A 14,492-nucleotide genomic window follows, 5' to 3' on the forward strand; every position below is an offset into this window, starting at 1 on the left:
TCCCAACATCAGTGGCTACCGGTATCGCAAGGTCACGGATTCGAACCCCGATGAAGTCCTGAATTTTTCAGGCTTCTTTGCGCAACTGCTAAAATTGCGGTCATAACTCGAAGATCATGATAGATTCACTTGAACACATAACATATATTCGGAATGACTAAGACAAAAATTGAAAAAGGCGGATTTAAGCCCTATTCATTGCAAGGGCCTTGTTTTTCTTGGATAGGTATCTTCCTAGATAATTCGGCGGTGGTAGGATGAATGATGTCCCAGGAGGGGCCTGTCATAGTAACTACATCTTACTAACCAAATTGAGGGGCCGAACGGCAAGTTAATAAAAAATTCTAGAATGCTTGAATCGCAGACGGGATTTCTGCGGCTTTATGTGTACTTCATTTTCTAGATAGATGACAAGTCAGTTTGTTGTGCATCACTGAGTCAAAAAATAGTTGGATACTGATAAACTGATAAAACTGACTTGAAGTGGTTTTTCTGTGAATTCGGCTTTGTATATTTCTCTATCATGCGTTTATTGGCTCATTTTCTTCTCTTCCTTTAATTACATATTTGTTCATGAAGACTCGAGTGTACATTTAAAATATCTGAAAATCACCCACACAGATTTGTGTCTTTCGTTAATTGACAAGGAGCACGAAGCCAAAAAAGATGATACTTCATAAAGACATTTAAAAGGCATTGCATTTTTTTCAGACGCTACTTTCGAGAACTCTGTTTTCTTTCCTTTCAACTTTAACCCCAGGAGATTCATGAAGAGCGCTGTCGAATTCCTCTCGAGGGCTCCGATGTAACATTCTTGGTCCAGCTACAACAATTCCGATTGCTCCAATAGGCGATGTTATGAGAATAACAAGGACAGCAATCGTCAAAATCTGTCATAACATATGAAATAAAACAAATCAGTTTGATAGGTAAGTAAAGTTACGTTAACTACCTGTGCTAGTGATAATGAACTCTTCAGAAAAGACGATGACAACGGGTACACCCCCACCCCGAGGGGTGAAGGAGGTATTCGCCGATTAAATTAAAAAAAAAACAATCCTAAAGGGCACCAGAAGTTCGCTTTGTTGTTGCCAGAAGCAAAACGTTTCAAACTAGGAGTCATATCAAAACTTGATGACGCAAGATCGGCGCGTCAACGTGAACAAGATGGAATAATGGCGTACTTACATATATTTAACAATTATTCACCGATATTCACCGAGCCTACGGTGAATAATTGTATATTAGTGTAATTACATAGGTGATTATTTGAAAAATATCCATTTTCTTTAAAGCAATTCATTTATTCGTCACCTCCACAAAACGGCTTGCGGTCATTTTGAAAAAACCGCTTACACTGTAGGTGACTATCGCGTAATAATCACCTCAAATGTAACCAATCAACGCTGAGAATTTTCAATAATTAATTCAAGTAATTATACCAGAAGCTAATGACCTTGAAGCGTTTAACTCTGGTTCAGAGCTAGTTTTTTTTGCGTTTAAACATTTCCTTATTTGGATGTAACGTAGCTCTCGTATTTTACCGCGTGCAGCTTCGATCTTATTTTTGTCCATATTTGGGCATAAAATTGGTGTCTAAGAATCCCCAGCTTTGTTCCAAGGAAAAGAGTTGCAAATTAAACGCTTCGTGTGTTTCTGATTACACTAAATATACATATTCAACCTGTATTCCATACTCTTCTTCAATCTGTCCAGTAAATCCTTTCTGTCGTGCTATGTCCAAGGAAACAGAACCAATAGCAGCCTGAATCAATTAAGTAAAGAGACAAATTAAAAATTATGGTGATAAATGGGAAAAGGTCACGAGCATTTATATGTGAATCATAAGGAGAGCCGTGCAAGATGTTTTTTCTTTTATTGCATTTGAACGCAAAGTGATTGGCTGAAATATCAGGTCATGTAGCAGATTTCGTCAGGTAAAATTTGATTGGCTTGCTATAAAGAAATTGAAAATAGGAGACCAAGGAGTAGAAACGATGACTTAGAAATCAGACCAATTGAAGTTGCTACAATTTCAAAAAATATGTAACTTGCGAGAGCTGATACACTGCCCGAAAAAATCTAGCGCCTTTTTTTTACCGTTAGAGGTACAGTAATACAATCAGTCAGTGTTAAGTCCTACCTTTAAGATGGCTCAAACTGGTTTCAATAATTTGGAGGGAATGTGCAATTAGAAAGATTAACTCTACAACACCTTTTCACTTATGGTACCACATGAAACAACAATAATTGCTTAATAGGACGCACAAATTGGTGTGACGTAATAAAAAACCATGGCAACAAAAGAACCATCTAAAAACGCCCTATATTTTCTGTTTAAACGCTTGTACAGTATCTCAAAAATCAACTTTGGAGACCCCCATTTTTTATTGCTGAAAAGTGATTAACAGGCTAATCTAAAACTCTCTGCAAAGTGAGAAAAAATTATTTGGAGCAGCTTCAGAGCCACCTTAAAATTTTCCATTTGTGACGGTGGCTATGAATCTGCTCCAGATAACTTTTTTAAACTTTGCAGAAAGTTTTATCCCAGATTAAAATGCGGACAACGACAAACGCATTTTTGCGATGTTTGTCCGCATTTCAATTGAGTGGGCAAAAACAATAGCACGCCCTGCACGTGCGTTTTTCACTTTTGTCCATTTCTTTCCCGTCGTCTGCAAAACAACAACGTGAAATAGCCAAATTTGAGGTTTTATGAAAGGACGTCAAAACATAAATATAAATTTTTATTTTCTCCCCTAAATTAAGCGCCCTTGCGACCAGTGTCATTCATGAGGAACTATCACAAATTTCATCATATTAAACACGTTCAGATAATCTGACCTGCGATTGGGCGTTTTTGCTTTAGAGAAGGGGTGAAAAGTCCCTCCTTGGCCGAAATGAAACGTAGGGAGGAAGGGTATGATTTCAGGCTAGAAACAGTCACGAAGTGATTACTATAACACGAATTTATATTGTGAGAGGATGTTTTCGTTGCCGTCGTTGTCGTCGTTGCTTCTTAGAGAGTAGGGAGCTTACGAAACGACGACGCCGACGGCAACGACGCCGCTACAAAACAATAGGTTTAGTGAGCAAAAACAATGGCTCTGCACGATCGGCACGTGCGTTGTCCATTTTGCTACGTTTCTTTGCCGTCATCTCCTGAAGGACGACGTGACAGGCTCGAATTCCAGGTTCTGTGGAGGACGTTAGCACACGACGATGAATTTTCCGTTCTCTCTCTACGCTTCCAACCCACTCAAACCAGTTTAAGTCCTCGGCAGTTACTACACATTTTTAACGCGAAACGACATGAAATAGTTTCGTAGTGATATGAATAACGCGAACTCGTATTTTAAAATGAAGACCTCGTAGCCGTCGTCGACCTCGTATCGTAAACTCCCTACCTTAAGATCTACGACAGCGACGGCGGCGACGACGAAAACGTCACTTTACAATTTTAATACGTGACTTTGCATTATCATAAGTCTTTCGCGATTATTCCTCTCGTTCACGTCCTACAATTTGGGCGAAGTATCCTAAAAAGAAATTGCCGGGTTCGACGGGTTTCAGATTGAAAATAGAGCCTCAAAGAAAGATTTTTTGTTGCATGCTCACGTTGTCGCCAACACCTTAGGTGTCGTCGTTTTGCAGAGAACCGCTCATCTCTAATGGGAAAAATCACGCTTTGGGACCGTTCATTTTTATGAGGTGGGGGGGGGGGGGGGGGGGGAAAGGGGGTGGGGGAAGGGAAGGGGGCTGGTGGGATTTGGGGAGGGAGGGCATGCGAAAAAAACTGCTTTCGAGGGGGGCATGCCAAAAAAATAATAAGGGGAAAAGGAGGGGTCACGTGAAGTATTTTGGTAAAACTTTGAAATGGCATAAATGTTTTAACATTAAAAAAATTGCTATAGAGCAAACATAGAAGGCAGGATACAAATTTATTACAGACTTTCCTTCAGCTTTAAAATAACTTTGACGACAACAACTATTTGTAGCCACTAAAGAGAACTTTAAACACTGTTATTTTCTAATGCAACTCTTACTGGCACTCATCTTCATCTTCACTGTCGTAGAGCTCTACTTCGCTGCTTGTGCTGCTACAGAAGTCACTTTTCAGCAATGCTTTACATTAAGGAATAAATATAGTCTCTGACTTGGTGCTTAAGGTTGGTGGTGATTCTGCTTCTTCCAGCATTGGTGAACTAATTCCCTTCCAAGAGCTGTGCGACGTATTGCCCATCTCGTCTAAATAACAACGTCGCAACATCCTCAACTTTAATACACTCTTCCGGGACGGCCAGCCTAGGGGGGTACACAATGCATTGGGGAAGATCACTGGGCAAGAGAATTAGACCATGGAAGTGGCAGGATGGTTTTATCTGACCCAGAGAGCGTTGCTTCATTTGCAGATAAGTTTATTATCAAATCAAAGTTTGTGGTGGATTATCTTCAGCATCTTGAAGTGATGGAAGTTAAAAGGAAAAAGAGAGCAGAAGAAACGGCAAAAGAAAGTAGGAAGGCAAAAGATAAATCATATGAGGATTATCCTTGGATTGAGCTGTGCGAAGATGTAACGAAGCTTAAAAAGCTACCTGTTCCAGAACTAAACAAGTACTTAAACCACCACGGGCTGAAGCAGCATTTGAAGAGCAGTAAGAGTGAGAAAGTAAAGGCAATTGTAAGACATTCATGCTTGCAGCAGAGGAGCCCTCTCAGAGCTGGCTAACCAACACTGAGAAATGCCAGCGCATTGACACTAGATGATAACAGGGCAAGCGCTGACAGCAGTGGAACCGATGAAAGTGACAATGATAAGTATGACAGTGATGCCATTGACTCTGGGGGAGATGACTCAAGTGATCTGTAGTATAGGGATTGTAAACATGGTCTTCACAGTGAGCACAATAACGTGAAGTAGGGGAATAATAGAGAATATTTAAAAAGTTGAAATCTTCAGATAGGGTTATTTTTTTTGGAGGATGGGGGAACCCATCCGAAAAAATTACTGCTATAAGGAAGGGGGGGGGGGGAAGTAAAAAAAATTGGTAAGCTGACGGAAGTGAGGGAAGGGGGGGGGGGGGGGTCATCCGCTTTTAAAATGGTGCTTCCCAAATCCCACCAGCCCCCTCTCCCTCACAAAAAATGAACGGTCCTTAGAAATATAAATGTGGTTCTGTGAAGACAAGTTAACAGGGAAAACAGCTCACTTTCGGTCGCCGTCCGCGTTTCATAAACGTCGCGTGCCTGAGCTCCCTATTTTGGGCGGAGACGATGTACAGTGTAATCGAAAGTTCATAGCAGCGACGACTGCGTGCAAACAATCTCGAGTTCTATTACGAGAGCCACAGCTACGAATGTACCGATTATATATTTTGCACCCAATAGGCCATTTCCGAGTTCATGTCTGCCTCCTCTTCAAAGCGAGTCTAAGTTTTTCAGATGGTAATTAGTTCTACCTTACTTATGAATAAAACTAATTTCCATAAAAAAAGGAGGGAGATATGAACTCGGAAATGGCCAAAATATATTTTAATCTATTTACTTTAGAACCTACCTGCACTGTAGCTTTTGGCAGCCATGAAATGGCAATAAACAGCCTCTCTTTTAAGTTGAGGCCATTTCCAAGTAAACCGAGATAGGTAGTGACGAGTCGAATTATCAGACTGATGACAAGATTTGCGATGCCCATTCCTGCAGAATAAAGAAATAAAGAGACAGACAACATTAGCAAATACCAAGCCGAAGGGTCCTGACGCCCTTATCAAGTTGAGAGATGATAAAAGTAATTGTGAAAAATAAGTGTAGCTCATGGAGGATTTCAATGATAGATAATATATCTGAATATATGCAATTTCACGCAAATAGCCTTGCTTAGATAGAATTCGAATGGACATGGAGACCAGGTGACAGTATTATTAGCATTATACATTGTACAATAAACAGTCAAACGTACCTCCAAGCAGTTATTGTCACCTTGTCTCACTCGGATAGGGTTCTGTCCCAATACAAAACACAGGTCACAAGCCACAAGTCATTTTTTTGCCAACACAGAAACAACCCTAACCGTTTATCAATGCTAACATTAGGCCTAAAAACTCTTGTTTAGGCCTAAGGTTAACTTAAATGAATGTTTAGGATTCTTTCTGTATTGGTAAAACAATAACCTTTGACTTGTGACCAGTGACCTGTTCCTAGTGTGACATTCCATAAATTATCTCTCATTTAAATTTTCTGAGAGTCACTTTAATCATCTCTGAACATACGTGTAGCTTAATTTTATTGTTGGTTTTTGCTTATGCATTATCAAACCTACCTGTATACTTACATAAGCAATAAATTTAAACAATAAAGAGGTTTTGGTTTTGCAGTGAGCAATGTCGAGTATTTTCAGAATGAGACTCACCAACAACCTTTGTGTTCATGTAAGCTACACTGACTTCAGCCCCAACAAGACCAAACAGCAAAGGTTCAAACAACTGCCAAACAAGGGACATCACCATAGCAACTGGAGCCTGACCGACAAAGACAATTAATAGACATCCCTTAAAACAATTTACATTTTATGCTTTCAACATATTTACAGAATAATTTGAATAGTTCTTGTCCAGATAATAAACTAATGCTAATAGGAATACTCTGCATTTTTTCACTCAAGTGATTGGCCACAAAACAGAAGGAAGCATTTGCATTTGAGTTGACCAGCAGGATTTCTGTTGGACACCAACATGGCTGCCGGGTGTTTGTTGAGGGGCACAAACATGGCAGCCATCACATCATCTGAAAACTGAGAATGGATTCACACTCTGGCAAATGGGGAACCTCTTGGAGTGAAGGGGTCAACAAATTTTCACAATTATTATTATTAGGCGAAGGCAACGTGAATATCGGTGAATCAAAACTAAGGCACTTTAGATGATAATTAACTTTGAAAAATATGCATTTTTTTATTTAACAATAATATTAAGTTTTTTCGTCTGTCTATTCCTCAAAATGACTTGCGGCCATTTTGAAGATTATCGCGTAATAATCACCACAAGTGCAGCCAATCAGCACAGAGAATTTTCAATAATCATCTATGTAATTATACTAAAATGGAATGTTCCTTGTATCCAATAAACAATGCAGACAACTAGAAAAACAAAGTATTACAGATTGCCTGAAAAGTCAACTGTAGTAAACCTCAGCAAAACTTGGTCCTTAATGCACAATGAAATAAAAAAATTTTTTTTTGAAAAAAAGAAACAGCTATAAGCACTTTAATTCCACATTCAATGTCAGTGCTTTAAATAACAACCCCTACATGTAAGTGCAAGCCGCAGGAAGACTCCCACTTAACCCCAGGCAATAAAAAGTTACCATTCAATTGGCTTCTTACAAGTACATTTTCAACTAATGACCACGTCACCTTTTCCAATTCCTGCTAATTGAGATACACTGTAAATGTAGTTATTAAATTCTCAACCTCGGATAATGCAATTCGCGTGCTCTGATTGGTTCATATACCTTAGTTTGACCTTATATGGTAAATGATTGTGCTTAGCGTTGCTAAACTACATGTAAAACTTTTTATGCCAGAAAGCAAAATTTTTCTTGGTATAAAGCAAAAGAAAAACGTTTTTGTGGAAAGTTTGGATCAATTTCGAAGCTTAGAAGTACGTGAAAAGGTAAGCAATGTTTTTGTGATGAGCCTGAGTCTGTCTGACCGCTAGATATTACACAACATCGCATATTCATCAAGTTTTTCGATTTCGCTAGGATTTTCTCCCTTTTCTTTCGTATTTCGTACTTCCAAACTTCTGGAGTTTAAAGAGTTAATTTTAATAAAACAATTATTCTATTTGCGCTTGTTGGATATGAGACTGGTTATAGCTAACTTGGCACTATGCGCCTCGTTGGCTATTTACCATCTCATATCCAACACGCTCGTGGAATAATAATTTGTTAAGTAGCTTCAACATGTGACTGTTACACTTAAAATTTACACTATGTCCAGAAAATGCAGGGAATTAGATGCAAGCCCAATTTTGATTACCAACACAAAGTGTTCCATTAATTAAGTCTAAGGACTTGCATTTTTCATTATAAAATAAGATTTGAAATGATGGTAAATTTAAATAGCTGCATGTACATGTACTACATGTATTTCGTAAATATCAAGAAACACATTAAATATTATCGTAAATAATTGAAGGAAAAAAGGTAAAGGAAATACAAGGCACAATAGGACAAACGCTGTGTGTGAAAATATGTACCAATACTAATAGCTTTTTCCAGTTGTGATGAAAGTGAACTGTAGACAACATTTGGGCAATCAGGAGTACCCTAAATCAGGTTAATGGATTGATTGAAACTCGGCCTACATGTGATTGCAGAGATGATAGGTGCAGTTGATCGACACAAGGTCTGCATCAAATACCATGAGATAGTCACTAAGTGGTAAGGACAATATTCCCGGGTGGTCACACCAATTCCTTATTAGTACAGACTTTAAACTTTGGTGAACACATGGAATCAGTTTAATTTTCGTTTGGATAGGGCATACACCAATGTACATGTATGTGGTCTTAATTCGTTTAATTCTCTATTTATTAGACTATAAAACTGTATAGGCCCTTTACGCAAATTGCTTTCTCTAAAATAATATTGTTGCAACTTGTTAACATGTAGTTCATTTATAACCCTTTTACCCCTGAACCGGCCTAAACCAGACATACTTAGTATTTTACTATGTCTAACGCCAGACGCTTTTACTTGTCAATGGGGAACCTGCAGGAATCAATGGGTTAATATTCATTTGCTAGTTGGAATGTGGTTCCAGTTGTGCATACCACAATTAGGCCAATCCTGGATTACTGGAAATTTAAATTACTGTCTATTTACTTTTAAAGCAAGCTTCCTTGGGATTTTTAGCCTTTAATTATGCCTTTCATATAAGCTTTTGTTTTCCTTCAGCATAAAATTGTGTTGTTAATACTCTTTCAACATGCAAGATTCAAACCTTGTTATGTACTACTTAAAAGCGGATATTTAAAGTTAATCGGCCTTTGACCAACTACATGTACGTCACAGAGTAGCCCCTGAAGATCAAAGACTTTGAAAAGAGAAAGAAAAGTCCATGCACATGTAGAATGGCACAAAAATAAGGCACTCTTTCACACTAGCTTCTAATAACAGCATACTTGGTTTTACTGCAAACCTTTCCTATGGGAGTCCATCCATAGGCTGCAACTGTTGACATGGTTAGCACACCCAGAGCTCCTGCACCAGAGAATTTTGCTACATTACTACCAAAAACAGAAAGAAGTGAAAAACACAGCAGTATCACAAGTCTGTTGTGAGGAAGATTAACCTGTAGAGAGAGGAAAAAAAACGTGTCCATATTATACCAGCAAAATCTAAGAATGTTAAAAGAAACTACATGTACACGTAATAATAGTATTATTGTTATTTAGACCAACAGATGGAGATTTAAACATTACTTTTTAAAATAAGCTCATTCAAAACAGTGATAATTATCTGTAAAGCCTTGCCAAAGAAATCAACGTGCAACAACTGCCAGCAAACTACTGATCAGAAGCTGGGACCGTCAAAAAAATAGTCACACTCTTAGTTACATTTTAGTAAAATAATATTATAATAATTATTAATTACTAAAAGTGCAAATGGTACATGTACCTTAAGTACAATGTCATGTAACTACTACAAACTGTATTTGCTATCAACAGCAATTTGCAGCCATTTATACTTTGAGGAACCTCTCATTGTACATGTACAAATTGCAACAACAACAGTGGAACGTTAATTTAACAAACTTCTGTAAAAACAAAGTCCCGATAAAGTGTACCCTAAATCTCTCATCCCTTAATAACACTTTCCTAAACAAGGATCTCAATGTAATTTTGTCCTGTTATTTTTCTCCTTAGTAGTCACTCTGATGGACATACAGTATACAAATATAAACCATTAAGGCCGAAAATTACAAACCAATGGATTGAATGGTGTCTGACACTTGCAGCCTGCAGACCTCAGGCTCAGCAGACTAACCCTAAATCACAGTTATTGAAAGCTAACCATTCTAAAATGGGTGCTTAGACTTATAAATACTGTTTATCAGCACAAGTTTTAGGCAGTCTACAAGGCTGTGCTCTACGGAAAATTTCTGGGAGCCCTTTGCAGCTGGGGTGCCCAGCCCTCCAAGTTGGTCGCCCAAATTAATTAATCATTTATTTAATTAATTATCTGAGATCAACAACGCATCTATCTCTCTCTCTCTCAACAAAACATTGCTGCTACTGCTCTGGTGATTGTCGAACTTGCTAGTGCAAGAAAAACCCGCAACCCATCAAATTTTTCACGCCATACTTGAGAAAGATGAGAAAAGTGGCAATGCCACCAGTGTTTTCAGGTTTAAAAGTGAAAAAGTAAAGATTGCGGCAGTTTTATGTAAAAACGTTTGGGTCTAATACAGGTAAACGTTTTTACTGGTTAGTTGGGTTAAAAATGAATTTTCAAGACGTGAATCAATGCCGCTTGATTCACATGGAGCTTTTGTGAAAACTGCCATGAAACAATTAAACCACCGCGACCCAAAAGGCATCAATTTTTTTTTTTTTTTGAGCAAGTCATCTTGATTTGGACGAAAATCATTGCTACAGGACAGAACTAAAGTATTTTTTTCTTATATTATCAGTAAAATGTTTTAATAGTGGAATGAGCTTTTTGTGGATTCGGTCAAAGCGCCAGTTACAGCGTTATTTGTTTAGGGCATGCAATGGTTTGTCACAAACTAAAGACAACGCGGGATTGCTCTGTTTCTAAAACAACAACAAATAACACGATATCTTTCCTTTTTTCTTATTTCGTTATTTCATATACTGGGGAAAAACAACCATAACCTAAATGCATTTTAGCCAAGCAGGCGCAGCCGCAAAAAATTGTAAAAATATTAAATTTGCATAAACTATCGCATAACCTGCGATTCCCGGGTTAATACAAAAGTAAATTACTTCGCTTCGCCGGCCGCACTTTACCGCTGTCAGAGCAGTTCAAGTAACAACTCTTTTTTTAAACTATAACCAAGAAATGCCAAACTCCACGTTCCAAATTTAATGCTATTTTTTTGAGAAAGAATCGAAATTCGTGCGGCCGCCGGTCGTCACGTGCAAAGTCACGGTTTATGTTACATGTGAAATTATGTGGAACGGCCTTTGAACCGACTGTTTCGCACGAATAAAAAACATTTTCTGAGAGGTTTCGTAAACTGTAACCACCAACATATTAAAATTTTTAGCCGCCTTATCTGCTAGAAATACAATAAAGCCAGAGTGCCCAGCTGGGCGACCGGGTAGTTTTTCTCACTCGCCCGAAACCAAATGCTAGTCGCCTTAGGCGACCGGGTGCCGTTAGGGCACAGCCTTGGTCTACAGTCTGGAATCTGCAGTCTCAGCAGTCTGCAGTTATCATAGACCTTGAATTGTAGATGTATCACTGAAGATGATGTAAAAAACTACTTTTCTACAAGACAATCACAATGGAAAAGAGATTCTTGTATGTACATTTTCATTCTTGTTGGGAACGAACCAACACAGGACACCAACAAGACATCCAACAGTGATACCAAGTAACAACTCGATTGGTCCTCGAAATATGCTGAATATCAAATTACCTAAATATCAAATTACCTAAAAGAAGAGAGAAAAAGCAATAATTTATCATGTCATTGATGATTCATGTTTTGAAATAGCATCATCAAGTGTCTGCGGCATGTTCAAGCATTCATTCTTACAATGCACAGTACCTTGTGAGATTGTCCACACACTACACCTCTTGTTAAAGATGCAGTTTGTATAATTATATAAAGAGACCTCTAGATTATAACAACTTTATCGGCATCAACAATTGCAGACTGCAGATCGCAAACCGCTGACTAACCCTAACCTAACCCTGACTCACATTTATAAGTGTAAATAAGTGTTTAACAGCGCTATTTGAAATGAGTGCTAATTAGACTTAAATGCTGTTGAATTCAATGATATTTGTAGGCAATCTACAGTTTGCAGTTGTCATACACCTTACATGTAATTTTATCAGGCTGGCAAACATAATTTGAACTGCAGGTTACACTGACCTGAATCAAATGCTATTCCAAGGCAAACTCCAAATGCACTTATACAAAAAACGTTATCAAAAGATGCCGTGGCCATGACCAGAGTAGGAATCCCTTTGTTTACTCCATAATGTTGATCTTGCAATTCAAGCAAACATGGTATCACCACAGCAAGAGAAACAGCAGCTTGGACAAAACTGATTTCAAGAATAAAATCTCAGTCACTCCACTCAAGGGTTTCAATATTAATTATTAACTTGGTGCCTGGTTGGAGTAGAGTTAAACCGACTATTGTTAACCCATTGACTCCCAGGGGTTCTCCACTGACAAGTAAAATCGTCTGGCGTTAGACAAAGTAAAATACGAAGTTTGGCCGGTTTGGATGTCAAAGGGTTAAATTGTCAAAACGAATTTTAATTTTAGGTTTTAAAGAACGTCTTTAACTCAAGGGCTCCTAAGAGTGAAACTTTATAGATTTCACTTTTTTGTTTGCCAGACGATTTTACGCATAATTAGAGGAATGGGAGGGGGGGGGGGGGGGGATGGGTACAGGAGGCGGATGGGTACAGTACATATGTACAGTATACATACGTTGCAGTTCAATATTTTTCCTAGTTCATGATGAGATTTATTTTATCTATAACATTTGACATTGGACAATTGTACTCTAAAAAAAGTCTGGGTGCTCCAGAACAGGAGTGAAACCAGTATGAACTGGTGATTTCTAGTTCTGGTGCTAGTGAGCTGCAGGACAGACTCATGGAGGCTAATGGCAACCCAAAATCATTTCAATCCAGAAAAACCATAAAGTTTTATAGATCTCTGTTGAAAAACAAATTTGCACTATCTTTGCTATTTGCAAACAAAGAACTAGGAAAAACCCTGTCTATCATGGTTACAATAAATTATTCCCAGCCTAAAGTGCAATGAGCCAATTCAAATATGATGGTCCAGCTCATTGCAGGTTTAAAACCTAACTGGGCAGGGTAATCCTCTCAAACAGATGACAGGTGAGTGATGAGTCCAATATTATTTGAGGCAATGGTCACAGGTGGTTTTCATTTTACGTCATCGCTGCCATATTGATGGAAGAAAACAAAACACTAGCTCCTTTTGTTCATCCACCGCAATTTGTACATGTACATTGTTATCTGTGACACTAGAGATTGGTTGCAAACCACCTATAGGCTACAATTGGCCTAGCTCTCCATTTGGACGTCAGAGATCAAGAGAGTCATCATGCGCAGGCAGATGCCGCCACATGGTATATCTCATGACTCCCTAATGGAAAACCATGGAAAGCTTGTGGATTCTATTATGCCAATACGTCAGATGACTTTAATACGCCAGCTTTAAAATGAAATCGTTTTTACAGTGCGTTTCATTTGTAAATTTCTGCCCATGATCTACAGAGACTCGGTTACGCAGAATTGTATGATAGTGAATATCTATGTACACTGCACAATGCAGAATCAAACTTACCCAAGCTGAAAGGCCCAAAGCCACTTCATGTCTAACAGGAAATGCACAAGAACCGCGGCAGAAACTGCTTCAAATATGCAAGGAAGAAATGCTAATCGAGCAAGAGTAAACTTCAGTTTTCTTAGCGCAGAAGTATTTAATCCAAGACCCGAACGAATAAGAATTATCACCAAAGCCATGCTCCGTAGAGTTGAAGACCAACGCTTGTCAATGGAACGAGCCAAATTAATCCCTAGAACATTCTGCAATAGAAATCCCGCTAAGAGCATACCCAATAACGGTGGAAGGCGAAGATATGGAATTTTACCCACTATAAAACCGAAAAGACTAGCAGAAACAACAACAATGTATATACCAAATATTTCCGCCAGGTAAAGCATCGTTGCCAATTATTGACCACAACACAGCTCATATCAACAGAACAATCAGTCCGCGAGTTAAGAAGCGGCCACAAAACCCACTTGGAGGAACGGTTGAGCCGGCTGAAGTCAAATGCTCCTTAAAAACTCCATTTTTGTTCTTCGGTTTCGAAGTGTCTCCATTTCCGATTCCATGTGCTAAAGAATCCGTTAGCCTGGAGGTATTTTCTTTGTCGTCCATGGTACCGATGGTACTGCTGAAGAAAATCAATGACTGAGCGATCAAAATGCGGGCATCAATAAAAGCAGAAATTCTGGAATCCGGAATCCGAAATCCGGAACCTGGAGCCAGAAGCCAGAAACCTGTTCTCGAAAGTCCCGAAACTTTACGGGCTATTTTGGGGTGTCACATTTCCCTCTGTATCTCAAGAACGGAGAGGATTTAACTCGCCAAACTTCACAGATATGTTTCTTTTAGTTGGCTTGAAAACATGTTAAAAGATCGGCTTTCCAAAACAAGCTGTTGGCAGTTTCACAAATGG

The 14,492-nt window shown here is 38.7% G+C and overlaps 1 protein-coding gene across 10 annotated transcripts in view; it reads right to left on the reverse strand.

Moving 5' to 3' along the window:
• Positions 1 to 513: 513 nt before the first annotated feature.
• Positions 514 to 14,492, reverse strand: part of LOC138052206 (sodium/hydrogen exchanger 9B2-like) — a 45,363-nt gene continuing 31,384 nt past the window's right edge. For 9 of the 10 annotated variants that reach the window (XM_068898580.1, XM_068898584.1, XM_068898585.1 and 6 more), the window contains 7 exons: positions 12,131 to 12,306; positions 11,559 to 11,668; positions 9,200 to 9,352; positions 6,407 to 6,515; positions 5,558 to 5,694; positions 1,685 to 1,765; positions 514 to 890 (listed from right to left, as the gene is read on the reverse strand). In XM_068898580.1, the coding sequence (XP_068754681.1) occupies positions 708 to 890; positions 1,685 to 1,765; positions 5,558 to 5,694; positions 6,407 to 6,515; positions 9,200 to 9,352; positions 11,559 to 11,668; positions 12,131 to 12,206 (849 nt within the window). In that variant the 5' untranslated portion in view covers positions 12,207 to 12,306 and the 3' untranslated portion in view covers positions 514 to 707. Of the gene's footprint in view, positions 891 to 1,684; positions 1,766 to 5,557; positions 5,695 to 6,406; positions 6,516 to 9,199; positions 9,353 to 11,558; positions 11,669 to 12,130; positions 12,307 to 13,591; positions 14,303 to 14,492 lie in introns of those variants that run through there. The other variant, XM_068898578.1, reaches the window with a different exon arrangement.

This window comes from Montipora capricornis, chromosome 6 (assembly GCF_036669925.1).
Source record: "Montipora capricornis isolate CH-2021 chromosome 6, ASM3666992v2, whole genome shotgun sequence".
NCBI classification, from domain to species: domain Eukaryota; kingdom Metazoa; phylum Cnidaria; class Anthozoa; order Scleractinia; family Acroporidae; genus Montipora; species Montipora capricornis.